General features: G+C 41.9%; 5 protein-coding genes across 7 annotated transcripts; 4 read left to right on the plus strand and 1 right to left on the minus strand.

The window, feature by feature from the left end:
- The first annotated feature begins 1 nt into the window (after position 1).
- zgc:174164 (uncharacterized protein LOC570656 homolog) lies at positions 2–8,653 on the plus strand. Its single transcript, XM_037080460.1, has 22 exons — positions 2–415; positions 655–755; positions 847–926; positions 1,010–1,088; positions 1,181–1,257; positions 1,781–1,976; positions 2,098–2,160; positions 2,355–2,426; positions 2,542–2,711; positions 2,813–2,903; positions 3,483–3,613; positions 3,984–4,155; positions 4,634–4,723; positions 4,823–5,012; positions 5,233–5,341; positions 5,961–6,141; positions 6,268–6,354; positions 6,440–6,545; positions 7,286–7,427; positions 7,550–7,637; positions 7,774–7,811; positions 7,951–8,653. The coding sequence occupies exons 1-22, from the start codon at positions 349–351 to the stop codon at positions 8,108–8,110; spliced, it is 2,490 nt and encodes an 829-aa protein (XP_036936355.1). The 5' UTR covers positions 2–348; the 3' UTR covers positions 8,111–8,653.
- A 298-nt stretch (positions 8,654–8,951) lies between these two features.
- On the plus strand, positions 8,952–11,398 carry LOC119009332 (L-seryl-tRNA(Sec) kinase). Of its 3 annotated transcripts, none has more exons than XM_037080468.1 (6): positions 8,952–9,325; positions 9,809–10,061; positions 10,400–10,601; positions 10,700–10,775; positions 10,850–10,943; positions 11,040–11,398. In XM_037080468.1, exons 1-6 carry the CDS (start codon positions 9,107–9,109, stop codon positions 11,255–11,257), a joined length of 1,062 nt encoding a protein of 353 aa, XP_036936363.1. In that variant the 5' UTR covers positions 8,952–9,106; the 3' UTR covers positions 11,258–11,398. The 3 variants fall into 3 exon arrangements, with proteins under 3 accessions (XP_036936363.1, XP_036936364.1, XP_036936362.1); XM_037080469.1 differs by having other exon boundaries at positions 8,956–9,325; positions 9,806–10,061; positions 11,043–11,398; XM_037080467.1 differs by having other exon boundaries at positions 8,962–9,325; positions 9,806–10,061.
- Positions 11,272–15,259, minus strand: LOC119009331 (zinc finger protein Pegasus-like). The gene is made up of 4 exons (XM_037080465.1): positions 14,907–15,259; positions 14,524–14,680; positions 14,252–14,440; positions 11,272–13,652 (listed from the first exon to the last, which is right to left on the minus strand). Exons 2-4 carry the CDS (start codon positions 14,657–14,659, stop codon positions 12,754–12,756), a joined length of 1,224 nt encoding a protein of 407 aa, XP_036936360.1. The 5' UTR covers positions 14,660–14,680; positions 14,907–15,259; the 3' UTR covers positions 11,272–12,753.
- Positions 15,260–15,402: 143 nt separating this feature from the next.
- On the plus strand, positions 15,403–19,504 carry acadsb (acyl-CoA dehydrogenase short/branched chain). Its single transcript, XM_037080464.1, has 11 exons — positions 15,403–15,500; positions 15,838–16,000; positions 16,101–16,201; positions 16,287–16,493; positions 16,664–16,834; positions 16,947–17,072; positions 17,148–17,240; positions 17,347–17,436; positions 17,549–17,686; positions 17,973–18,072; positions 18,478–19,504. The coding sequence occupies exons 1-11, from the start codon at positions 15,468–15,470 to the stop codon at positions 18,552–18,554; spliced, it is 1,299 nt and encodes a 432-aa protein (XP_036936359.1). The 5' UTR covers positions 15,403–15,467; the 3' UTR covers positions 18,555–19,504.
- A 3,433-nt stretch (positions 19,505–22,937) lies between these two features.
- On the plus strand, positions 22,938–24,881 carry LOC119009972 (homeobox protein HMX3-B). The gene is made up of 2 exons (XM_037081740.1): positions 22,938–23,217; positions 23,519–24,881. The coding sequence occupies exons 1-2, from the start codon at positions 22,938–22,940 to the stop codon at positions 24,109–24,111; spliced, it is 873 nt and encodes a 290-aa protein (XP_036937635.1). The 3' UTR covers positions 24,112–24,881.
- Positions 24,882–25,570: the final 689 nt, after the last annotated feature.

A 25,570-nucleotide genomic window follows, 5' to 3' on the forward strand; every position in this document is an offset into this window, starting at 1 on the left:
AAGGGGTGAATGTGGACAGAAATTAACCCACGTGAAACAATTAATTAACGTGGGTTGGTTAGTAAAGTTTGTTTAAGCGTCAATTAGTTCCGCAATAATTAGCTAGCCACACCACAACTTTTAGTAAAGTTTCACTGTCTGGTAGATACTTCTGCAAATATTGACCGCCTTGCCACTCCTCAATTTCAGTTATTTCGGCTGTCCTGCTCACTAGTTACTTAGCCACACCCACCATGACGCACCTGAGCAGCAGCAGTAGGAGGAAGCAGGCACGAGCCTTGAATTCATTAATGTCAGATATACCCAAGCCTTAATGGGGGACATAATCCAGGCACTATAACCAGGACCATGCTCAGAATATACATCCTTGTCGCTGTTTTCCTGCGGTGTTACGTTTCTGGGATTGACAACCAAGGTGAGGCACGGCTGATCGGGTTCCCTGTTGTGGAGTCTGTCTGTCGATGGAGCAGGAAAAAACAGCTTGTTTTTGTATTGTACACGTCAACAACGATGATTTGACATTCTGAGAGTTTGTTTTTTTTAATCATCAAGTCAGCTTTTGGTCTTTGATTGTTTGTTTCAAGGGAGTTTCTAGGATACGTTACTCCCAGACTACCTTAACAACACTTTCCCTGTGTACTCACCTGTCTTTAGACGTTTCCCATGGACTTTCATTTAAACCCTCCAAGTACTCCATTGTAAATCCTCAAGTGATTCACAGATGGACAAGGAGTACTGAGAGAAAGTCAGAAGAGGTAGGTAAACCCCTAATTGAATAATCTTTTTTTTTTTTTAACTTATATTATCATATGACAACAATTAAAGATACTTTCTTGTTTAATTCAGAAACATGGCGATGAGGAGTCAATATCCTATGCACTCAACATAAACAACACAAAGCATGTCCTTCATCTACAAAAGAACAGGTACCCGCAGAGATATAAATGCAAGTCCTTTTAAATGCTTAAAATGAATTATAACATGCATTTTTTTTTCTCATTTATTTCAGAGATTTTTTACACCCAAACTTTGTTCAGTATTCACGTGATGCCACTGGAAACTACAAGTCATCGTATCCAAAACCACATGTATGTAAGCCGACACTCAGACATTCTGGTTAGTTAAGATGGTTTCAACCTCAACCCTTCAGCCTTGTTTTTACTTTTTTTTCTTTTCCCAGGTCCATTGCTATTACCACGGAGAGGTGGAGGGTTATGAGGATTCACTGGTAGCACTCAGCACATGCTCTGGCCTCAGGTTTGGTGATCTTGCTTGCTTTTCCCACTTCCTCCTTTGAGTTGAAAAAGATTAACTTTCAGTGGAACTATGTGTGGAGGCAGTTGTGCCATAGAGGAAGTCACTTTTCATCGTTTTCACAGGAAAAAACTCACAATCGTTAGTGATATAGCCTATGTTATGATTATTTTTATTTTTGAGCATTCCATTTTTTAATGTATTTGAAAGTGATAAAATAGATTCCCCTTAACACCAATATACGTATATAGTAATAAAGGTCCTCAATGTTGTGATTTGTCATATTGTTATATAACCGTGTATCAGTATGTGACACTGATGTCAGCTATATTACTAAAACACAATTAAAGTCAACGCAATTTTCTGTCCCCTCAAACATATTTTTACCCCAATCAATAGAGAAAGTGTGTTACATTTACGCTCGATCTGTGTACTTCCGTTCTGCATATGCGTTTCACAGCCTGGATTTAGTACTGATGGGACGAATTTCTCTAATCATGTAGCTGCCATGCATTCTTCTCTGTAGGGGTGTGATCGTTCTCGGAAATGAGACCTATGGGCTTGATCCTGTGCCGCAGTCTTCCACCAACGAGCACCTTCTGTACCATCTGAAGGATGTCCAGTCCGACCCCGTTACCTGTGGGGTCGTCGATGAGGCTGCATCAACAACGCAAAGCCACGAACCGTTTGAGCCTGCCCAGTCTCTTACTTCCCTGCTGCGGGTCAGGATGATCACTGCTCTTGCCTGAACTTGTGTTGGTGGTGTGAACAAGTTTTAAAATGCATGGCTGCTGACGTTCTAAATGATTGCTCTCCGTTCTTTACTGATTGTTATTTCAACAGAGGAAGCGTAATTTGCCTCAAACCAGATATGTGGAGTTGGTGCTGGTAGTGGACAAGCTCAGGGTGAGTCAGTTCTTCTGTTTATGAATTCAGTTCACGTAAGTGAACCGCAGCAACAGGTCGCCTTTTTTTTTAGACTAGATGAGCACTTTCATCAAACTCAATGTATAGGAATGCAATGCTTGCAATGCTTTTTCTTATGATGTACCATATGTTTTAAGAAGTAATATTGATCATTGTGTTAATTGTATTTACAGTATGATTTTAGGTCACAAAATGAGACGGCGATACGAGAGGAAATGGTGGATATCGCTAATCTACTGGACGGAGTAAGAGTTTCAGTTTTTGGTATAAAAACTGATGCCTGGTTTTACTTGATTACAGTGTTTTGTCTCCAGGCTATGCTTCATAATCTTGTGTTTTTTATTTTGTGTTCTATTCCAGTATTACAAGCAGCTTAATGTCCGCGTAGTGCTGACGGGCCTGGAGATTTTTAAGGAAAGTAATCCCTTTAGTGTGGAGGGCAGTGCAGGAGATGTCTTGGGGAGGTTCGTTACGTGGAGGAAGGATACTCTGTTACCAAGACACAGGCATGACATTGGTCAACTTATCGTGTAAGTGATGCGTGTTTGAGTCATCTGATGAGAGTGAACTGAAGTTTTTGGAAATGTAGAGTCAAATCGCTAACATTTGTCTTGGTGCACTTGTTTCTCAGGGGTCGGTCAGGGGCATATGATGGTGGTGTGTTAGGTATGGCCTTTGTCGGAACGGTCTGCTCCACGACAGCCTCTGGAGGAATCAACGTGGTCAGTTCAACTCCCTTTTAACTTCTAACACCAGCTGACACCATGGTGCTTTGGCAGCTTGAGCTTTTGTACAGGATCTGATACTGTCTGCATTATTCATGCAGGGTTCTATAAATGCAGATCATTCTCAAAGGCTATGAATAACACAGTAGTTCAACAGGTTTTACTTGAACAGTTTTAAAAAGCAGCATGACAAGGCAGCTTTGTTTGACTTATTAAATTCCTGACATTTGTTTTCATTGTGATGTAATATGGTGTTTTCCTTTAAAGGAAAGAAAACATCTTTTTGAATGTCACATTCAATGTTTGACTTCCTGATGAACTGAAAATATAACGTCTGTGTACTGAATCCCATCAGATAATATAATTAAATTGAATTGCCCCTCTTCTTTATACAAGTCATATACAATTAGCTTCACTTGAATGATCCTTGCATGCCAGATCTCTTTCAACTGTTGATGAACGTAATTGTTTTGATAATATTGATCAATAACATTTATTTTCAATTCAGCATAATAAATTAAAGTATATAAACCATTGAGAATGTAAGTACTGAATGTTGTGGGTGTTTTTTGACAGTTCAGTGGCATCGGAGTGGGTTTTGTCTCCACCATAGTGGCCCATGAGATGGGCCACAACTTGGGCATGAATCACGACGCTGCGCACTGCACTTGTGATGGAAAAAGCTGCATCATGGGAGGGGCTGCTACGTAATACATCTTCCTCAAAATATTTCTCAACCCTTTGACATGAAATTGAATATATATTATATATAATATGCTGTATATGGTGTATTATGTGCCTTAGTTTAGCTTTAGTGTCTTTCACATGCTGTTTTCCTTCTCTGAAATTAAGAATATTCTTTGTTACATTAAAACCAGAAAATAGCACTTTTGTTGTTTTCACATTTTTCCATTCCCCAGTATGTATATGTTTTATATATGTATAAATATAATTTATATATATATCTTTTTTAGAAACGTTTTTCAAAAACTACTCATGTTCATGTTATTTCAACAACCAAACAATGTCACGTCCAAATTGATACTACCATTAATGGATTATCCTTTCACCCTTTAGTGGTTCCGTTGGTTTCAGCAGCTGCAGTGCAAGTGACTTTGAGAGCCTGATCATCCGTGGAGGAGGCATGTGTCTGAATAACCAGCCCTCCGCATCAGATGCGATTGGCAAAGCTGAATGTGGCAACGGCCGACTGGACAACGGAGAGCAGTGTGATTGCGGCAAACCAGAGGTAGATCAAAACTTGCGCATACACACATTGAAAGATAGGGAAGCAAACACTTCCCATTGACATGCATTGGAGAAGTATTTATTTGAAACTCATAATTTACCATAATGTAAATGATGTCAATACAGACAGAAGTGATGAAGAGGTTGAATTAAAGAGGATGTCTTTGTAATTAATTTCAGTAGAAACGTTGAAAAGTTTGTGAGACGGTGCAATACAAAAACAGACATTTGCAAAATTGATTATCATAATGGTTACAATCTGTGCTTCTCTGTAAATCAGGACAAACTTCTGATGTACCACAAATGTGTACAGACACATTTTTCCATCAGCTTGACAGGCCGAAGTGCACATACATCATGTTACAACCCTCATCTATCTAAGAATCAAAATATTTTGGTAACATTTATTCTTTGACGTGGTCTGTCTTTATAGAGCGTTGGTAATGTTTTTTCGTTTTCTCTGTTTCCCTTTCATGTAGGAATGCGATAATAACTGCTGTGAACCAACCACCTGCAGATTCAAAAGTGGGGCCTCCTGTGCTCAGGGGAGCTGCTGCCGCAACTGTCAGGTTAGCATTATGTTGAGGTTGAGGCTGCAATTGTGATGCTTATAACTGCACCAAATCCAGGTGAAAAATTTGACTCGTGTGTTCTGGTTTTTGTCTTAGATCATGGTTGCTGGAACGCCGTGCAGACAGTCTGCCGACACCTGCGATCTTCCTGAGTTCTGTGACGGCACAAGAGGCACCTGCCCCAATGACTTCTACGTCATGGACGGCCTGCCCTGCGAAGGCGCCTACTGCTTCGAGGGCCGATGCCAGACGTACGATTACCAGTGCAGACATCTATTTGCACCAGGTACATTCAATAAGGCATGATACAAAGATGTCTGCAACTAATTAAAAACCTAGAAACTATTTATTTCAATCCATTCGTGTAACGCTTATGCTGAATAATCGAGGCAAAAAGATAGTACACTGGTTCAGTCTACCCACGGGCTGTGGCCACCTGGCTCAATATAAATTCACATCTCTTGTCATTAATATTTAATCTTGGATATTATGTCTCTCTTTGGCAGATCCAGCAACAAAGGCAGATGACATTTGTTTTGAGACTGCTAACACAAAGGGAAATTTATTCGGTAACTGTGGAATAAATGGAGCAGGATTTATCAAATGTACTGTAGCGTAAGTACTCTTTTCTTTTTATTTATTTTTTACTTGGGTGTTGGATTACCTGGAAATGTAGTCAGATACTGAATACAAACTGTATTACAGTTTGTGAAATTAATAATGTCATTGATTGGATTATAAAAAAAGAAAAAAAACATGTATCCATTGTATCACATTAAGAACATTGCACCTTATACCAAGGATGCAGCCACTCAAAACAAATGGGGGGAAGCATATCACCACAGTAATCTGTAACTGCTGCTAACTGTAGCTGCTGTCAGCTAGTTAGCTCAGTTAGCATTGCAGCTAGTGGTTCAGCAAAAAACTGCAGCAGGATTGGAACTCCTAAACCATCAAACAGATCACTTATTGGATTTATTTGGGGTAAATTTAGGATATTCTGTAGAACTGGGCTCAGTAAACCCATGCAGGTACATCAGTAAAAGGAATCTGTCTTCATATAGATGATCCTCTAGGGGAAGTTTGTTTTATCACAGTGGTAGAAAACCTTCCAATTCAATATTCACAAGAAGGTCATTTAAAACAAAATGATCTGATAGAACTTTTTTCCTCCAACACATCACTTGTTAACAACTGTGGAAACTGACGGTGTCCTGTTGAACCTACACTGCAGGAACGCCAAGTGTGGAAAGGTGCAGTGTACCAACGTGGACTTCAGCACCATCCCTAGCGGTGCACAAGTCAGTATTCAAATGGTTCAAGGCTCAACTTGTGTTAATGCAGACTTCAACCTCGGCTCAGATGTGCTCGATCCTGCCTACGTTAACTCTGGAAGCCCCTGTGGTGAAGGAAAGGTAAGCAGACTTTACAGATAAAGAATCTAATCAGGAGCAAATGTGATGTAACTTCTTCTGGGAAATAACTGTGGAAATGGTGGCTCAGTTTGACTGCATCAATAAGTTAAAACATTTTTCTTTCAGACGTGCCTGGACTTTCAGTGTGTAAATGCAACTGCACTGTTGCCCAGATTGGACTGTGATGCCAAGACCACATGCACCAACCGAGGGGTAATACAGCAATTCCTTTACTGTCTTTATTCATTTACCAGCCAACAATGACTCTGTCTGACTTTGCTGTTCTGTTTCTGTCAAGGTTTGTAATAACCAAGGGAACTGCCACTGTGAGGATGGATGGGCCCCACCTAAATGCGACAGGGCAGGGCGGGGTGGCAGCATAGACAGCGGTCCTGCACAGATAGGTGGGTTTGAATTGATTTTACATGATTAAGTACAAAACAAGTCAAACACTATTTCATCTTCTTCTTCTTCTCCTTCTTCTTCTTCTTCGATTTGTCCACGAGTGCCTGACAAAGGCAGCAAAACAAAACTGATAAGTCACAAAATCAACAGGTTTAGAACAGATTAAAGAACAAAACAGATAAAACAGTAAAACAGATTAAGAAAGAACAAAACAAGAAAATAGATGAAAAATAATCTCTCAAGTCAAGTAAAATCAGGAAGGGCTCTCTGATAAAACTGTTTTAGGAAGAAATGCGTCACTAGATATGCGGTAATCTGATACTAGTTTGTGTGGCCCATGGTCGTCCTACATCAGGCTTCATATGACTCATATATTAGTCATTCCGTTTCTGGTCTGAGTGCTTCCTTATTATTGTAAGTGAAGTGGGTGTCAAGGCAAGGAATAAACGATGCAGAGGTAAATTTAATTTGGTCTTACAAATTTTACAAATACAAATTTTGATAATCTTGAAAATATGTCAATACTAAGGAAGCCCTGAGGGCCAAGTGAGGATATTTTTTTTTCCTCTGGTGATCCATTTTCTAAGTCTGATTCTATCTTGAACAAGTGAACCACACTGAATCTCTGAACTTGATACAGCACTTAGAATCAGACTGATAAAATTGTGAGTAATCCGCTCAGAATCTGTTTGGAGTTAATTATACTCTAATGCTCCTTATTCGAACTTTTCCACCTCAGATTACTCCCTCAGGAACGGCCTGTTGATCTTCTTCCTGTTAGTCGTACCTGTTCTTGTCCTTGTCATCCTGTTGCTGCTCTACATCTTCCGGAGAGACACCCTGGACCCGTGCCTGAAGGGAAGCCTCACCAAACGTCTCAAGTAAGCATCACCATATCAGATTTATAGTCTACTGATGGATATGTCAGAGGCTCCAGTTTAAATGTTTTATGAATCTTGATGAAAAGATTATTGCATTTTATTACATTTCTTTGCTTTGACAGGTCACGTAATGCTCAAAATGCAAATGGACAGTCAAACAGCAATGCTCAGACCAGAACCCAGCTGCCAGCACAGGTTCCCCCTGACAGGGTAAAATATTTTAGATTATATATTTTGTAGATTTTGCATCAGGAAAAGTTTTATCTGATTACCTGAAAATGCAGTCACACAAAAGTAAATCAGTCAGAAGAGGAATATAACTTGTTTTTCTTCTCCTAATTCCCAGGCTGGATATCCACCAGCTACCTCAGTTCCAATCTCTGGGTATGAACTAATTTTTTAAAATTTCACTCAGTAGCTTACATATCGCCCTCAAACCAAGATAGAAATTTGGGCGTTCATTGTACAAGCTAAACTGTGTAACTGGTTTAACTAAATGTCTGGCTGAATGTCTGTTTATTAGCTTTAGGTATGGGGAACTGGATTACTGGAATGCAGAAGCACCAGCTGCCGCCGCCGCCACCACCGCCACCGCCGCCGCCGCCGCCCCTGCACCATCAGCAGCTCCGAGGCAGGGCCCCGGAGTACCCAAACCAATCATGCCCATGCAGCCACCAGTCTGATTCCCCTTTTTTACCAAATATGTGTCATTGTATTGTGAATGTGGAGTTCAATACAGGTCAGCACTGTATGAAGAGAATATTTTAAAACACTGTGATGATAATGGACTTATTGCTACTTGTTGCCAGCACCTTTTACAGTCGATTGAGGCGACATGGTGGTGGATGAGGCTGGTGGACGTGTGGATATTTTTGGGGAGAATGTGTTTTTTTATTAGATTCCTGTCTATTACTCATTGGATATACATGCACATATAATACTTTAAAAATCAACAAATCGTTTATATTTTATACTGCTGTGTGTCATTTTCCAAGTATTTAAAAAAAAATAAACTTTGATTTAATGAATTGTAATAAAAACATGTATCAGGTGGATCAGATATGAGGCTCTTTTTATTGTGACATAGTTTGTTAAAACAGCAGTGAGGCTTCATTACTATCAGCACTTACTGTTTTTTGGCACTTGTGATCAGAAGACATTAGAAGTGCAAACCGGGTCTATGTAGATGTCAGAAATAAAAAATAAAAAAAGCAAGATGTGCTAGAGTGTTTGCAACTTTGCTTTGTCATTGCTGTTAAGTGAAGTGTTTTGGAAAGTTTAGACTCCTTAAATGAAGACTGAATTCTATTAACCACCATTCATAGAAACAAAATACAAAACCCTAGATTTGACAGTCCTTAAACTAGTTTTTCCGAATACTTTCGGACCCTTAAAAATAAATTGTTGTCTATCTGTTAGCCCGCATGACAGCCTCCGTCTAGAACATATGAGGCCTGAACATCAGATAGCCTCTTTTGACCAGAACTCCCCTGAAGACACGTTTGGCCACTTCTCCCTTCACGCTGTGGGCTTTTATTTTGAAATAGTTGCAGCCGGATGTCACGTGTTCTCCTTCTCTTGTGATGAAGGACAATGCGGAAGTAAGCTGTCACCTGCAAACACTCATGGACATTAAACTATGTAAAAATGTGAGTTTTGAAGCGGCTCTCTGGTAGCTCATGGCGGCAGAGGAGGCCGGGCCTCTGGGCCGGGTCCCAGCCTGCCTGTGCGTCCTCTGCGGGATACCTGCTGCGGGGAAGACCACGCTGTCCGCAGAGGTCCTCAGCACCGCTGCACAGCACGGATGGAGAGCCAGTGTGGTGCCGTATGATGACCTGATCCCCGAGCAAGCCTTTCAGACCAGAGGGGTGGAGGACGGTGCCAAAATGGAAGAAATGGTGAAGACATTTGATTTGACTTGACTATTACTATCAATAGATTATGTGGGAAATAAGAATAATTGTATTGTGAGTAATAACAAAGTTTTGTATCTATATAATGTTATTTTTAAGAATATGATAAATGTAATGATGCAGGAGAGGAACAGGAACACTTTTGAGACTTGCCTGAAGCTAGTCATTTAATTTATCATGTTATAATTTTAGGGAAATGCCAGATGGTTGTGATTATTTGCTGGATTCCTTCGCTTTTATTATCTTTAAAAGAATGTATTTGGTCAGAAATAAACAAGCTATTTTAAATTTGTCCACGTTTGTTCTGGGAACTTGTGAAGTGAATTTTCTTCACTATTTTCTGACAACTTATGGAGCAATGATTAATAATATTTATTTACCTCATGTGGGTTTCTGTTCTGTGTGCTCCTATCAAACATACACCATCGTTTTGTGCCATAATCGTATTTTTTCCTCTCCTTCTAGCAGACTGAATGGAAGCTGCACAGACAAGCAGTTTTGCACTGCATCCAGCAGTTTTTGGAGAAACCTGAAGTTCAGCCCGAGCTGCCTTACAGCTGTCAGATCAACAGGGCTGCGTGGGAACGGTGCATTCGAGCTCTGCTGCAGCCTGAAGCTGTGGATCACTCTCAGGCTGACGGGGCTCCACTTATCTTTCTGCTGGATGACAACTTCTACTATCCAAGCATGAGATATGAAGTGTACCAACTTGCAAGAAAGTGTAAGCAATGCATTGTTCATTGTTCATAAAGAAGTATCCATTAACGTGTAAGTACAAATGATGTATATTTTCGGTATCTGCTTAGAATATTTAGATATAAAGATCTGAACTTTCTGCAAGCACCTGAATGCACCAGTGGGTATATTTACAACCACTGCCTTGCAACTTGACTAACAAATTAGAAACACAATTAAATGCTTACAATAAAAAGATTTAGGAGAAGTCTCTGCAATTAAATTTAAGATGGTATACTCTAAAAGATACTGGTGGCCGCTTGCATGAAAATCACTCAAATGCTTTTCAAATACTGTCCCTTTGGTTGAATTTTGTCTGTTTAGATTCGCTGGGTTTCTGCCAGGTGTATCTGCAGTGTGATCTGGAGTCCTGCATCAGCAGAAACCAGAGCCGGCCTGAGCCCATTCCCACTGAGGTGATACTGGAGATGGTGAAGCGTCTGGAGCCTCCAAACCCTCAGAAGAACTCGTGGGAGACAAACAGCATTTCACTGGACACCACACGCAATCTGTCCGGATGTGACATGTAAGACAGCTGAGTTAACGGTTATTAACACTCACTACTACTAAAGTTCACGTGCATTAAATCAAGTTTGTTTCTCTTCCTGTACGGCTCCTCCTCAGCCAGAAGGTGATGGAGTTGATCTCCTCGGCGCTGAGCAACCCGCTCAGCCCAATTGAGGACAACGCTGAACAAATGGTGAGTCAGCGTCTCTCCAGTTAAATCTGTTAAAAGTGGATTTGAAGTGCGCAACTGCAAAATTTGTGTTGCAGGAGGCAGATCGCCTCAAATGTGCCACCAGCGTTGTTCACCAGGCTGACCAGGCGTGTCGACGGCTCATCTCTGAAGCCATGAAAACAGCCAGAGGTCAGTCCCGAGCTCCATCAACACCACACATTTCACCTTGTACTCAAATATCATTTACAGCCCAGTGTAACAATCATTTTGTGTCTTTATCTTAAGAAGATCAAGTTCCCCCCGAGCACATGAGGTGTTTGGCCACCGAGTTGAACAGATCCAAAGCAACATTTCTTCAGACCCTGCGGAGACAGCTGCTTCAGGAGGCGCCTTTCACTCGAGAAGAGGACGTTGACGTCGAGCGTGTGGTGAAAAGAGCGGTGGACGTTTTTGATCGCGAGAGGAGTGACATCCTGTTGAGAATCATGAATGAAAATAAATGACTTGAATCCTCACAAAGTTTTACAAAGGCAAGTTTAATCGCATATGTTGAACCACTTACTCTTCAGTTTGTGGACCGTTGTGGCAAGAGGTCAAACAAAGAAAATCACCTGAAATAAAAAATGTTTTTTCCTTAAAATGAATTTAATCTCAAGCCCCAGTGTTACACTAGTGGTCACCTACTCTGTCTCCTTCTGCTTACTTTCTGTCCATAATAATATGAAGAGATACAAACAGGTTAACCAATTGAAAAAAAATCACTTTAGACAAAGATTTACAAAGATGTCAAAATCCGCTAAGAGACAAATAAGAAGTGGCTGTAGTGAAATAAGATTGGTACGTCCAGTACCACCAAACTACTCAATATTGGTAGAAAATTGCTTCAAAGGTAATGAATTGGTAACAAAAAAGGGAGTAAACAAACTGGAATCTATCTAAAATATTAGTTTGAAAGTCTACGGAGCGACTCATAAATAAATATCAGAATGGCGAGCAGGATTATAATGCGCCTGGCTGGTGGACATGGACTTGTTTTGAAACAGAAAATGAGCCAATTAAGCCTCGAGTCTTTAAACATCCCACGTCAGCTTCAAGTGTGTCCAGCTGATTCATTGGATATATAAAACTTCACTGTATATTTAGACAAACGATGTGCAGACGGTGGACAGTTTAAACAAGCTCACGTTGTTCAGTGTTAAATACTGTTAATGGATAGTTTACGGATGTTGTCACATATTTAGCTGCCCTTGATTAATGTTTCACAGGAGGAGCTGAGTGAAATCCCAGTGAGTCACTGAAGAGTTATGACTAATACTGACTGATGTGGCACGTTGTGAGCTTCAGTTTTTGCTTTTACAAGGGCTGTGCCAAATGTCTTCAACATTCAAATCTTATGTTGTAGCTGGAAAAACGTAAACATCCTCAAACAAAATCAGCCGATAGTGGCCGATCGCAAATATATCGGTTTTACCGGCATATTTGTTGCCCGTTACGTGGCTATTTGTAAACTTATTTTTCTTTTTACAGAACATAATGCAGAAAAAAGATTCTTGTGGCAATGTAAAATTATCAAATTCCCAGTGAAGTTTACTGGTTCAATGTGATTTTGGACAAATGAAGCAATAATTTATGGGGCTGGTTGTTTGATACGAAACCAAATTGGGCCACAGAGGGAAAAAAAACTGCAGCGATCAGTGCTGATTTAGAATTCAATTGAAACTCTGAACTAGTCAGTTCAGCTGTATCTTTAAAAAAAAAGTGTACACTTCTGTTTCGTCCACCCCTTTGAACTCCTGTTTCGATCCAAAACTGGTATGAAGGGCTCAGCATTGGGAGCCATGCAGAACAGCAGTAAGGCAACATTATTGTGCAGTTAGTGAGTATCAAATGAAAACCATTCATAATGAAAGTATAAAACTCAAGTCACTATGTCACACGTAGATGCTGTGTAAGCAGTGCACTGAAAACACCAGAATCCATAGTCCATATTAGCACAGAATCACTTTTGATGTTGTCCGCGGGCAAAATGGCACGCAAAGTCATATCTGTCTACGCACAGGTGACCACAGACGTTGCACTGGAATGGATGGTCGTAGCCGTGGCAGCCCATGTGAATGGTGTAGAGGATGTTATCCAAAAACTGAATGTCACAGTGCTGGCATTTATGCAAGAGCTGCTGGTCCGGTGCAGTCAGGGCCGGTGCCGGGGTGCTCGGCTGGCTGTTGCAGACACTCGCAGTGAGCGGGTTGTTCTCAAAGCCGAGGCCGGGAACAGGACTGCACGTCCTGTGGCCTGATAGGGGGGACTCCCTTCTATGTGGTGAAGTCTGCACTCCATTTGAACACACCGCAGCGTGTTCACTGGAGACCTGCTGGATGAGGATGGGCTTCTCCTCTGAGAAGGAGTCCCTGTCTGGGGATGCAGGGGCCTGAGACTCAGGGTGAAGGTCAGCCAACTGGCCAGCAAGTGTGGACAGCTGGTCCAGCGGGTTGTTAAAAGTCAAACCATTAGCCCCTCTGTTGCGCCCGCTGTTCTCATCTCTGTTCAAATGGTGGTGCGCCTTGGGAGGAAAATCACTCAGATAATCCGATTTTTGCGATCCCACAGAGGGAGGGTTGAGGTTGATGAGCAGCCGCCTGCCGTAGCCCAGCGAGCCCGTCCTCTTCTGCAGGGAGCCCAGCATCCTCTTGGCAGAGAACGGCGAGCGGACGACCCTCGTGGGCAGCAGCTTGTGGCGTCGGCGCCGGTGGTGTGACAGGTTGCTGCGGTCGCTGCAGCGGAAGGTGCAGAGGTCACACTTGTACGGCTTCTCTCCCGTGTGCGAGCGCATGTGGGCTTCCAAGTGGCGCTCGTACGCCGAGGCGAACGGGCACAGCTGGCAGCGGTGAGGCTTTTCTCCTGGGGGATGATCAGGAGAGGACATAATTGCAGTTATGATGTTGATATCACACAGCGTACTTTACTGTCAAAGAGTAAACAGACGTCACCCTTTTGACTATTTATAGAATTAACTATAGCCCTTAAAATAATCTGCAGATTAACTGATGATGAAAAGAATTGTTAGGTGCAGACCTAATAAGTACAATGTAGTGGGTGTGCTACTCAAGGGGATTACACAAAATAGGGCTAGACGACTTATATGTAGACAAAAACAGAGATGGCAAGAAGAAGCTCTCTTCCAGTATCTCATTGTTAATTGTCGAGTGAATGCTGGTCGACACATTCCTGTAAATCCAACTAAAACAGTCATTTTCAAGAGGTATGCTCCAGCATTTCAAACCATTTTGACATAAATGTGACCAACAGATTACTTAATACACACTCATATATTAAATCTTGGTTACTGAATAAACAAGCTGTTCTCAGAGGTCCCCAAACACTGTTTGGAGCTAGAAAGGTGGCAGGATCAGCTACATATAAAACACACTCTACATAATGTTTTATGTTTCAGGCGTGGTGGTGTTGCATTAATGGTTGGATGCAGATGAATTTCTGACCTGTGTGGATGCGGATGTGCTCTATTAAACGAGCCATGCCCTTGTTGGCGTAGCTGCAGTAGCTGCACTTGTACTTCCCATCGCAGGTCCTCTCCAGGCCGTCCATCTGTACATCCGACCCCTCCTCCACAGACAGGCTCACCTCCACAGCCGGGGGGTCCAGACCATTCTGCTCACTCCTGGGGACGTCTGAAACCAAACAGTCGCTTGAACATTTCACTCGTTATTTATCAAATGTATGGGGTGTTTTATTGATATCACTCCATTCCTACCGGCTTGAAACTGCTCCCCTGACTCCTTCTCTCCGCACACAGAGCCTGAGATCATGTTGACGTGCTGGGTTTGCTGTGTCAGGTATTCCTGAAATTCCCTCACAAAATCCACCGGCTCGGTCTTTATCTCCTCCATATTCCCTCTTCTGCATTCAACCTGGATATATCCCGAGGAGAAATGAGTAGATGTGTAAAATTTCCTCTCTCACACACAGCTGCAGAGAACCCACAGTAGCTTACATAGCGTCCAAAACATCTTAATCGTTAGCTCATAGCTATAGCAACAAAGCTAAGGATGCCTAGCTAGCACGACCGTTTCAGGCGTTATCATTGTTATTAACACCGATAATTCAAAGACATTCTCAACAGAGATAATATCTTACCTTTCAGCGGCTAAGTAACGTTATAACTAAGCGGGGAGACGTGTGAAAATTGGGCCTTGTGGATAAATTATCGGCTAGAATTGTTACCGAGTGAACGCTTCCGTTCTATCCGATACATCTGTCCTCCGTGTCAACCGCAAACGCAACTGCTGCCTTCGGGTGATGTCGGTAAAAAACATTTTTGCTTCGCAGAACTCATTCTGCTTCACAGATAAGTCAATATTTTTTAATGTCAGTCAGGATCAAATTAAACCAGTGGTGCTAGTTAACCCTTTTTGTATATCACGACATGGCACATTCTACACTATATAGCTTCAAAATCAACAATGTGATCAATAAACAGAAACAAAGTTCCTTTCTTTCACAGAGAGCAAAGCGCTTTCAATTCATTTCGCTAAAGCCTTATTATAAAAAAGAATAATGCCAGGCAGCTTGGATTTCATTTGCGCTCACTCAACAGTTGTATAATTATAGCTGATGAACAACCATAAATATCAACTGTCCGACTCGTACAGGACGCACCTGAAGGCAGCATCACATGTAAACATTTTGTAACAGATCATGGCTGCTCCGTTGGTCAGGATTTTCTCAAAGGTGAGTCTGAATTACAATCAAGTCTTAAATATTTACATTTGATGGGTGTCTGCACTGGTTTTAATATATTCCCCCACCGCGTCGATTCTTTATCCTTGAGTTACGTAACCTGGCTGGCCCTTGCTAATGTGACGTTACTAGCTAACAGAGGGGCTAACCCTAGCCTAGCTTAAGGGGAACAAATAAGCTTCTTTCATCACAAACTCGATTGCTGCTGATCTCTAAAAGAAAACTGATTAATGTAACATTAGAGGTGAAAGCCTAGCACTCCCGTTAAAACAGTGCTTTCACCCAACCGTGCACTTAAACACTCCACTGCTGACTCCATTTCTCTCAGACCTGCAGACAGATCTCTCGACCATGGGGGACATGTCAGGCTGGATGGAGGAGCCTGTCCAACAGACCTGCTCCGGACATGTCCTCAGACCAGGCAGCTGGGATGACCTCCTTTCCTCCCCTTCAAACGTATTCAGAGGAGGAGAGCATGATGAGGGAGGCAGGTGAGCCGGGGCTCTGGTAACATGTGCCCTGCTGCTGGGACAGCTGGAGGCTATTCCACAGTCCTCAATCACTAAAACACTCTGTCTTGTTGTTTGACAGTGAAGAAATATGCACAGGAGCGAATTGCACCGTTTGTGTCGAAGATGGATGAAAATTCCGCCATGGACGAGGAAGTGATCAAATCCCTCTTTGAACAGGGCGTATGTGATTCATTTAAATTGTCTCATTACAATTATGTCAGGGCTTCTTTTCTATTTTACCGACCGTGATATTTCATTTTTCCAGCTCATGGGTATCGAGATTGACCCGGAGTACAACGGCACTGGCTCCACATTCTTCTCCTCCATCCTGGTCATTGAGGAGCTGGCGAAGGTGGACCCAGCCGTGGCCGTGCTCTGTGACATCCAGAACACACTGATCAACACGCTGTTTGCCAAACTGGGCACACCAGCTCAGAAAGAGCAGTACCTCAGCCGACTGTCAACAGACATGGTGAGCAGTCTGACATTCTGTCACCTTGTTGTGGCACTGATCGAGTTTTACTTTCTCGATTGTAACCTGAAAATATTGTTGATCTGAGCACTTGTAATATTCTTCTGTCTGGCTGCGAATATTCTCCCCCGTCTTTGCTGTAATGTTTTTTGTGCACTCCTGTCGCCCAGATTGGAAGCTTCTGCCTCTCTGAAGCAGAGTCGGGGAGTGACGCCTTTTCTCTGAAGACGCGTGCTGAAAAACACAAAGATTATTACATCATCAATGGGTCCAAGATGTGGATCAGCAACGCGGAGCATGCAGGGGTTTTCTTGGTAATGGCCAATGTGGACCCCTCTGCCGTGAGTAACCGGTCATCTATCTGAATCTAAAAAAAAACAAAAAACAAATTAGCATTATTAACAGAAGTGTGTGCCTCTGTGATATAAAGACAAACTGACTTTTGATTGGCAGGGATACAGAGGCATCACCTGCTTCATCGTGGACAGAGACACCGAGGGTCTTGAGATTTGCAAAAAGGAGAACAAGCTGGGCCTGCGAGCGTCCTCCACCTGCCCGATCAACTTGGACAATGTCAAGGTACTTTTAAACACCTTGTACTGTGAAACCTCAGCGCACTTTGACCTCTCCTAACTTTTCTGCTCTCTGTTCTAGGTACCGGAGAAGAACATTCTGGGACAGATCGGTCACGGGTACAAGTATGCCATCGGAATGTTAAATGAAGGCAGGATTGGAATCGCTGCTCAGGTGAATCCTCAATTCAGATCATTTAAAACAAGCTATAGAAAAGCTATATTTCCAGTTGTACAAAATGATACGCAAGTTTCATGTGATAACTTTGTCTGTGTTTCAGATGCTTGGCCTGGCACAGGGTTGCTTTGACAACACCATTCCTTACACCAGACAGAGGGTGCAGTTTGGAAAGCGAATCTTTGACTTCCAGGTAGAGAACTGAAATCCACTCCCTTCAGCTTACATGGTTGTGATTATTCACATTATGATTCTGGAGGCCGGCGTATTCATCAGCATTGTTATGGTTATGTTTTGTGTTCCAGGGCATGCAGCACCAAATAGCCCACGTAGCAACACAGATCGAAGCCGCTCGGCTGCTGACTTACAACGCCGCTCGTCTAAAGGAAGCTGGGAGACCTTTCATAAAAGAGGCCTGCATGGCTAAATACTTCACTGCTGAGGTGAGATTCTTCGTTCGCTGGCTACAGTTCAGGTTCAGGGTTTTTCTGGAACTTAAGAACTACTTTGTATATTTCTATTGTGTATATGACCTTTATGGTTATCTGTTTTTTGTTTTTTATCAATGGAATGCTCAGTTAGCCGTGCGGGCAGCAAGAGTGTTGGTGCTTAAACTTTTGGCATGCTGGTTATTTCTATACATTCTGGTGACAATTAAAACTACAGTTCTTACACATTGCACCTTTTTTTAAAGTCATTGTAATATCTGTTCTGTTTTATCTCCCACAGCTTGCAACACTAACCACGTCCAAATGCATCGAATGGATGGGAGGAGTCGGCTTCACCAAGGACTACCCCATAGAGAAATACTACAGAGACTGTAAAATTGGTAAGCATGACTGGACAACCGGTGTTTTGCACGCTGCTTGTGAGATTGTTGCCGTGGAAAGGACACAAGTCACGAGGGCTGAGGGAAGGTCAGGTGTAGTTGTTTCGCGATTGGACCAGAGCTGGGCGGAGAGAGTGGGTTGGGGGGGGCTGATAGCAGAGGCTGTAATCGGACTCTGCAGGAATTCCCCCCCATCAGAGTGCCATTATACCAACACGCAGCCAAGGAAGCTGCCAGGGCAGAATGTCACTTTTCCTTTCACCACCAACATTTGGGTTCTCCGGTAGACTGAATAATGAGCCCTCTTGTCTCCCGAGATTCATGTCGGGGGGGGATTCGACAAAATTGACCTTGTTTTGTAGAGCAGGAATTCTTTCTAATGCTTTGTTTTGTCTCCGTGTGCAGGTACCATTTACGAGGGTACGACGAATGTGCAGCTGACCACTATGGCCAAGTTCATAGATAAGGAGTACGACTACTGAGAGCGTCCGACCACCGGAGCCTGATAGGTTGCACTCTGCTGTGTCACACTCCATTTTCCTTTCCTCAAAAGGACTTTGCTGTAGATTGGCTTTCATGTTTCTAGAATTCTGGTGCAGTTTTTCAATGTTTGTCCTGTGTTTCACCAACCTCTGCTGTTGTTAAAGGTGCAATACGTTAAAAAAATAAAAATAAAAAAAAAATAAAAAAAATCAACATCATGTTCAATGATCTCTCAAAACAAATGGGACAGCATATCAACATGAGAGCGCCAACTGCTGAGAAATGTAGAAACAATTAGCTAGTTAGCTCAGTTAGCCGTGCAGCTGGTGGTCCGGATTGTGAGCCTGGCGCATGGAAGCAATTGTTGTTGCTTATACTGCGAGCACATTCCAAACGGGACAGGCCAGGGCTAGCTGGTCAGCATGCTAACTTTGTAATGACAACAAACCGTTATTTTGCTGATGGTAGTTTAGTTTTTGGATGTTTTCAACTACAATTCTTACATACTGCACCTTTAAGTCGTCCCCACTACTAATGTTACTGATGTGGTTACATTTCCCTAACTTTAGAGTCAAAGTTGATCATCGGGTGTATTAATGTTTTTTTGTTTTGTTTTCAGAAGTCTAGGAATAAAAATGTCATGTGGAGCTCTTATCTCGCCTTCTGCAAAATGACATGTGGTGATGAATCAGAATAACATAACAGATCCATATGTTGCAATATGAGAGATTTCTTGATTCTCTTTAAATGTTTCAGTGCCTTCAGAATGTCTACTTCTTTCTTCGTAGAGTACTCTGTTACACTCATACAATCCATAAATACTGTACAGTTCCTTGTCAGGAAATTGAGGAAGTGATTTCACATGGTGTAAAGAAATTACCTGTAAAGAACGACCTGTCAGTGACTTTGGCAATATCAATAAATGTATGCTGTGGTGCAGTCAACCCATCTTTTCTCTCTCTCATGTTTGTGATGTAGTACCGGCTTCTGTCACTAGATGGCAGCATTCTCCAGAGGGACAGCAGCACCGAGCAGCAGTCAATTACTGTGTCTTTTAACAGCCTGTCACCTCTAATGATATTTTATATCAGTTTAATTATGCCGGCGCTTCAGATGAGGAGAGGCGGCCTCCTGTAATTGACTCACTGATCATTTTTCAGGTGAGACTGATTACATTTCCCCAGCCTGCACGTGCTGTGTAAAATGAGCCCCATTGTTTTACACAACACAGGCAAGCTGTGTCCAAGTATACAGAGTCATAATAGACATCACCCCCTCCTGTGTGTGCTGAAAGCCATTGATCACTGATGGTACTTAACCATTTACATTTATTCTATTTGATAAAAACCGAGGGGAAAGGTCAGAGTCATGATGGCTGTAATGGCAGGATATCTAGATGTTCAGCGTCCTGTGAAGTTAATGAACAACAGTGTTTCATACTCTCACCGCCCAAGATTATGTCATGTTTCATCACACTGATAAAAACTGCATTTTGATGGGAAAATAAATCCCTATTTCTCTCTGGTTTGCCAAAAATCCAATGTGTCTACCAGAGAGAAAGGCAAACTGGTTGATAAAATCAAAAATGTTAAGACACAGTTTATCTCCCTTTTACATTATTTTGATCATCCTCTCTCTGAAAACTAGAGAACTAAATGTCTTGATTTTTTTTATTGACTAGTATATGATAACCCTTCAGTGTCGCCTGTTGACACCAGACAAGACAGAAGAGTTATTTAGTATTTTTTTTTAAAAGATGTTCCCCACATCTGGAAGTAGATTCATCTAAAACATCTCCCATCCTCATGATAATGTTGGGTTATGTGTGGGGCTGGGCAAGATGTCCCACACATAATATAGCAAGATATTATATATCACGATTTTAAAAATGACACAATTACAAAAAATAAAATAAAAAATGTAAATAGATTTTCTACAGATCTGAGTCAGATTTTAAACCCATTTTAACAAAATAGCTTTCTGGCCATATGTGCTTTAAATATTTTGATAGATACATAATATATATGTGTATATATATATAGGATATTTCTCATGTAGTACCACTATAAATATATTGTAACCGAAGACTGTGAGTACTTTTAAAAAATGTAAACAAAGCCAGATTTATTTGATGCGTAACCATCAGTGAATATGAATAATAAGCTTGTGAAGCAAATATTAGAACAAGTGCAGTCCAGCTCAGAGTCACAAGACAACCATCTTGTACGCCAAAGCACAATATAATGATATCCAGGATCTAAATATCAGGATAAGGATGTAATAATGATTCATGGCCTGGGCCTCCTCATCAGTTTCTGAGTCTTTTCATCATCATATCCTGTAAAAGAAGCTTAATTATTTGATCATCTGTTAAGGATGCGATATGAAAAAAAAAAAAAAAGTTTGATTTAGGCTTGAGTCCTCTGGGCCCTGAGCCCAATAATCTGACATGAGCAGAGTGTATTATATGTGACGTAATTAGATAAAAGAAGCAGGTCTTTAAAAACTTGCCCTGTATCTGATTAACCTCAGGCAGAACAAAATGTTTTGCCAACAAGATCAGCTCCATGTTTGCAGACATCCCCCCCCCCACCCACAAAAAAAAATCACTAAAAAGAAATTAAAAGAGGAGAACACAGGCCTGCGTTTGCATCACTGATCGAGTGCACCTCGTTTCTCCCCCTCTGATCCACTCTGACTTGTTCTGCTCATTGTGCCCCCCCCCTCCTCCCCTGTTTAATGAGCATAATCTGATGAAAACACAGCTATCTGCCTTTCACTTTGCTTTGGCAAGCAGCAGCTCCACTGGCCTCTTCCTCCGCCCCCATCTTTAACACAGCTATGAGACCTCTAATTATGCAGGGATTCAAGTAGCTTTTCACAAAACACAGTGTTGTCCTTTAGAGCTGGAGAGCGCTCCATGAGCTAAAAGGACAGGCTGCATGTTTGTAGGTTGAGCAAATGCAATTGATTGGATTAGTTCTCTGCATCTGCTGTGAGACTGGGTGGAATTATGATCATTAGATGTCTTCCATGTTCTGTTTCTTTTCTTTTCTTTCTTTTTTTTTGTTTTGTTTTGTACACTTTGTGTCACTTTTTGACCACAGGAGTGTGAGCCAAACATAACCTTACAGATAAATACAAAAGCATCTTCATCTAAAAGCTTTGTACAAAAGGGCTTTTTCATTGCTGTGGCCCATGTTGTTGTGTGTGTTTGCTTTGGTATTTTTTGAAGTGACATATATTTTGTCTTGGATTCAACATGAAAGCTGGTGCCTAGTTCCCTCAATATTAAGAGAAGAGCAGCATGCAGGCTTTTAAAGGAAAACTGAAGCTCCCTCCTGTTCATTCTGTCTCTTTATCATCTGATCTGACCACACATGATCATATGAATGTCTCATTACGCACACAAATATAATTTGCTGCATCCGAGAACCGCTGTCATTGTAATCTGTGACAGACTCGTTGGGTCATCCTCCTGCATTAGATCACCTGCCGCCCCTGTGGTTTGCAGGCTTTTGTACAAAGCTGATTTGAAAAGCCTTTATCACAATGGCAAGCATTCAATTTGATGTGCGCCTGTAGCGCTTCCTGACTAATAAAATTACCACTGATGTCAATGAGGAGAAATACACAGCGCGTGTTGCTCTCCTGTTGCGCGCAGGTGGCGCAGGGAGGACGCTCGAGCGTGCGCCAGGACAGATGAATGGCAGCAGGTCACAGTGTTCAGCAAACATCGTCTTGTATCTTTTCATGTCAAAGTCTGCTTATTTCTATTATTAGCATTATATGTGTTTTCTGTGGCTTGCATCCGTGCGTAAAACGTGCGTAATTTGTGCCAAGGCCAAGCTGCTTTCACCCTCATGTTGAGGTGCGATAATCCCCGGACCGTTTATTCAATTTACTGACAGGTGATTGAGGCTTCCCCCCCACCACCCGAAAAAAAAATCCCGAGACAGTTTTTCCCTTTAATCTAATTGGATGATAAGTGGGTGCGTACTGTTGAGCCCGATGGCAAAACGCTTGCGCGGCCTTTTTTTCTTTGCAGTCTATTCTCGTCACAGCCCCCTCGCGGTTTCATCTCAAACCCCATTTGCTATTCTACCTGCCCAATAGCAGAAACCGAGCGCGTTTTAACTCGGATGGCATTTTTGATTTCATCATTACAATCCGGCGCAAGTTTGACGCAGTGATCTCCTGCGCTCTCGCTCTGATCATCGCCCCCCGGGAGCTGCGTCGGACAACTTTGTTCCGTTCATCCTCTCTTTGCCCCTCTCTTTCGTCTGCCTTCACGATACAACAAGTCGGTCTTTTTTTCCCAGGCTTTTTTTTCTTTCCCTCGATAAGTTTTGATGGTGATCCACATCGGACAGTGAACGGCGATGGCAGACTCTGATGCGCAGGAGACTCGCCAACCCGCAAAGGAGTCGCCGTTCTCCATAAAGAACCTGCTGAATATTGAGGACAAACCCACGAAGCCGAAGAGCTTCCTCGGTTCGTCCAAAGGAGTGTTCGAAGGCAGCTTGTTCTCTCGGCTCGGAGACTTGTCTTTCCCCCGATTTGAGCTGCCCACACAGAGAATTGGACTATCAGCGCAGTATCTGGAGAGAGCTTCGACCTGGTGGTACCCGTACACGCTCGGGACTCATCTAAGGACCGCAGGTGCATATTACTTATAACTTTAGAGATAAAGAAAATGTGGGGTTGGGGACTGGGAAAGTGTGAATTTAGATTAGTTTTAAGGCAAAAGGCCTTATCATAAAAAGATATCATATGAGTGGGGATTTAAAATAAATTATTTTCTATTAAAGATCGTTTTTTAACAGAAGGAAAAACGTAAATCCACCAATAAACTGAATGTCTAGATTGCATTAAGATACAGGAGACTTCCCTTAAAGATCACATGTTTTACGGCCAAAAGGATCAAATTTGAATACTGTATTTATTTATTTTTTTCCTGCAGGATCTGAGAAGGCCAGCCTCAGAGAAGCATCGCCGGCTCCGGACAGACGCTCCCCGGATCTCCAGAAAAGCGACCAGGATGCCAAAGAAGAAAGCGCCGATGACGATATCGCGCTGGATGAGAGTGACTCCGAGGAGCCAAAGAAAGAAATAGACCAGGAGGACGACTGGAGGAGAAAAACGGACGAGCTGGACCCGGACAGGAAGCCCTGCCGGAAGAAGAAGACGCGCACAGTGTTTTCCAGGAGCCAGGTCTTCCAGTTGGAGTCCACCTTCGACATCAAGCGCTACCTGAGCAGCTCGGAGAGGGCAGGCCTGGCCGCGTCCCTGCACCTGACGGAGACGCAGGTGAAGATCTGGTTTCAGAACCGGAGGAATAAGTGGAAAAGGCAGCTGGCCGCGGAGCTGGAGGCGGCCAACCTGAGCCACGCGGCGGCGCAGAGGATTGTGCGGGTTCCCATACTTTACCACGAGAACGGAGGCTCGGACACGGCCGGGGGCTCCGCGGCAAACTCACCCGGGAGCCAGTCGCTGCTGGCTTTCCCCCACCACATGTACTATTCCCACCCGGTGCCACTGCTGAGGCCTGTTTAACACCGACCGAGTCACGATGGGCTGTATATAATGTTTTTAAATGACAATGAACAAAAAAAATGAAATACAGTTTTGTATATTTTGTAGAGTCATCGGACACAAGGCTAGATTATTATTATTGATTATTGTTATTATTACTATTATTCTATGTAATCATCTTTAATTCTGCTGAAGCGCACTTGAACAAGAGGTCCCTTTTACTGATCTAATTGATGTTACAAGAGGGACAATCTAAAACTATTATTATTATTATTATTATTATTATTATTATTATTATTATTATTATTATTAATTTTGTTATTATTATTATTATGATTGAAATGGTGGGTTTAAAGAATACAATTTGAAAAACAAATGAGCTGGTTTTAAACAGGGTTTGACTGTCCATATGTATTTTACAGAGATTTGTGTCTGTGTTTGTAGCAAAAAAAGAAAAAAAAAAAAGAAAAAGAAAAGAAAAAAGAAGAACAAAAAAGAAAAGTGGAATTTAATATTTTGATATTTTCTAATATTGTGCAATATACCGTTGGCTTCACATTATTGGGCTACCAGCCTTTGTCACCTACAGTTCACTTTTACAGAAACAAAACAAACAAAAAAAAACAGCAACGATGCTTTTTCTCTCTTTGTAACAGTGAGGACAATCATGTGATCCCGACAAACTGCAGGTGATAGGATATTGTTTTTATTATGACGAAAATGTTTTTTTTTTTTTTGCCGGTGATTTTAAAGCCATGGAAGAGCCAAAAATAGCCTCTGTTTTTTGTGTATGTTTCTTTTTCTCTCTCTGATATTGTTATTGAAATTCTGTATATTATATGGTCTTACACTCAGTAAAGATTTCGTTCCAAAAAAAAAAGAAGACATCTATCTACTCTTTATGCAACTGTGATGCACGTGGAAAAAGAATCATTTGATGATGGCAACTAGTAAATATGTTAGGTTTGAATCATCTGTGAGGGACTGAGATTAAAAATATAATTTGTAAAGAAGCATTAAGAAACAACTGGGGTCTGGAGAGATGATGGTGCCCTCCAAAATAAAATACCTAAATTCGACCATTAACAGTTAATTAATGATGGCCACCTTCATTCTGTTTTCTAGTCTGATGACCTGGGGACATTTGACCGATCGTAACCTAATTTTATTTTTGGGAATTTTATTCTGGAATAGACCATTTTGACAAATTTAACATCCTTTCTTAAATATTCGACTATTATGCAGATAACAATAGGCTATCTCATCACTATTAAAAGGCGAATTAGGGGATTAAATGATGTAGGAGTCAGTACTTGCTCATTTTATGGATGTAATGACATCATGTTTTGAAGGCTGACTTATTTTTCTTTTTTTCCTGGAGTCTGAGAAGAGGTCTGAAATAGCCAGTGACCAACAAAACAAGGGTTTTAAATCAGATTGCACCCCTTTCGACAAAGTTATCCTCAAACCAACAAAAGGG

The sequence above is a fragment of the Acanthopagrus latus genome, chromosome 20 (genome assembly GCF_904848185.1).
Source record: "Acanthopagrus latus isolate v.2019 chromosome 20, fAcaLat1.1, whole genome shotgun sequence".
Lineage (NCBI taxonomy): Eukaryota > Metazoa > Chordata > Actinopteri > Spariformes > Sparidae > Acanthopagrus > Acanthopagrus latus.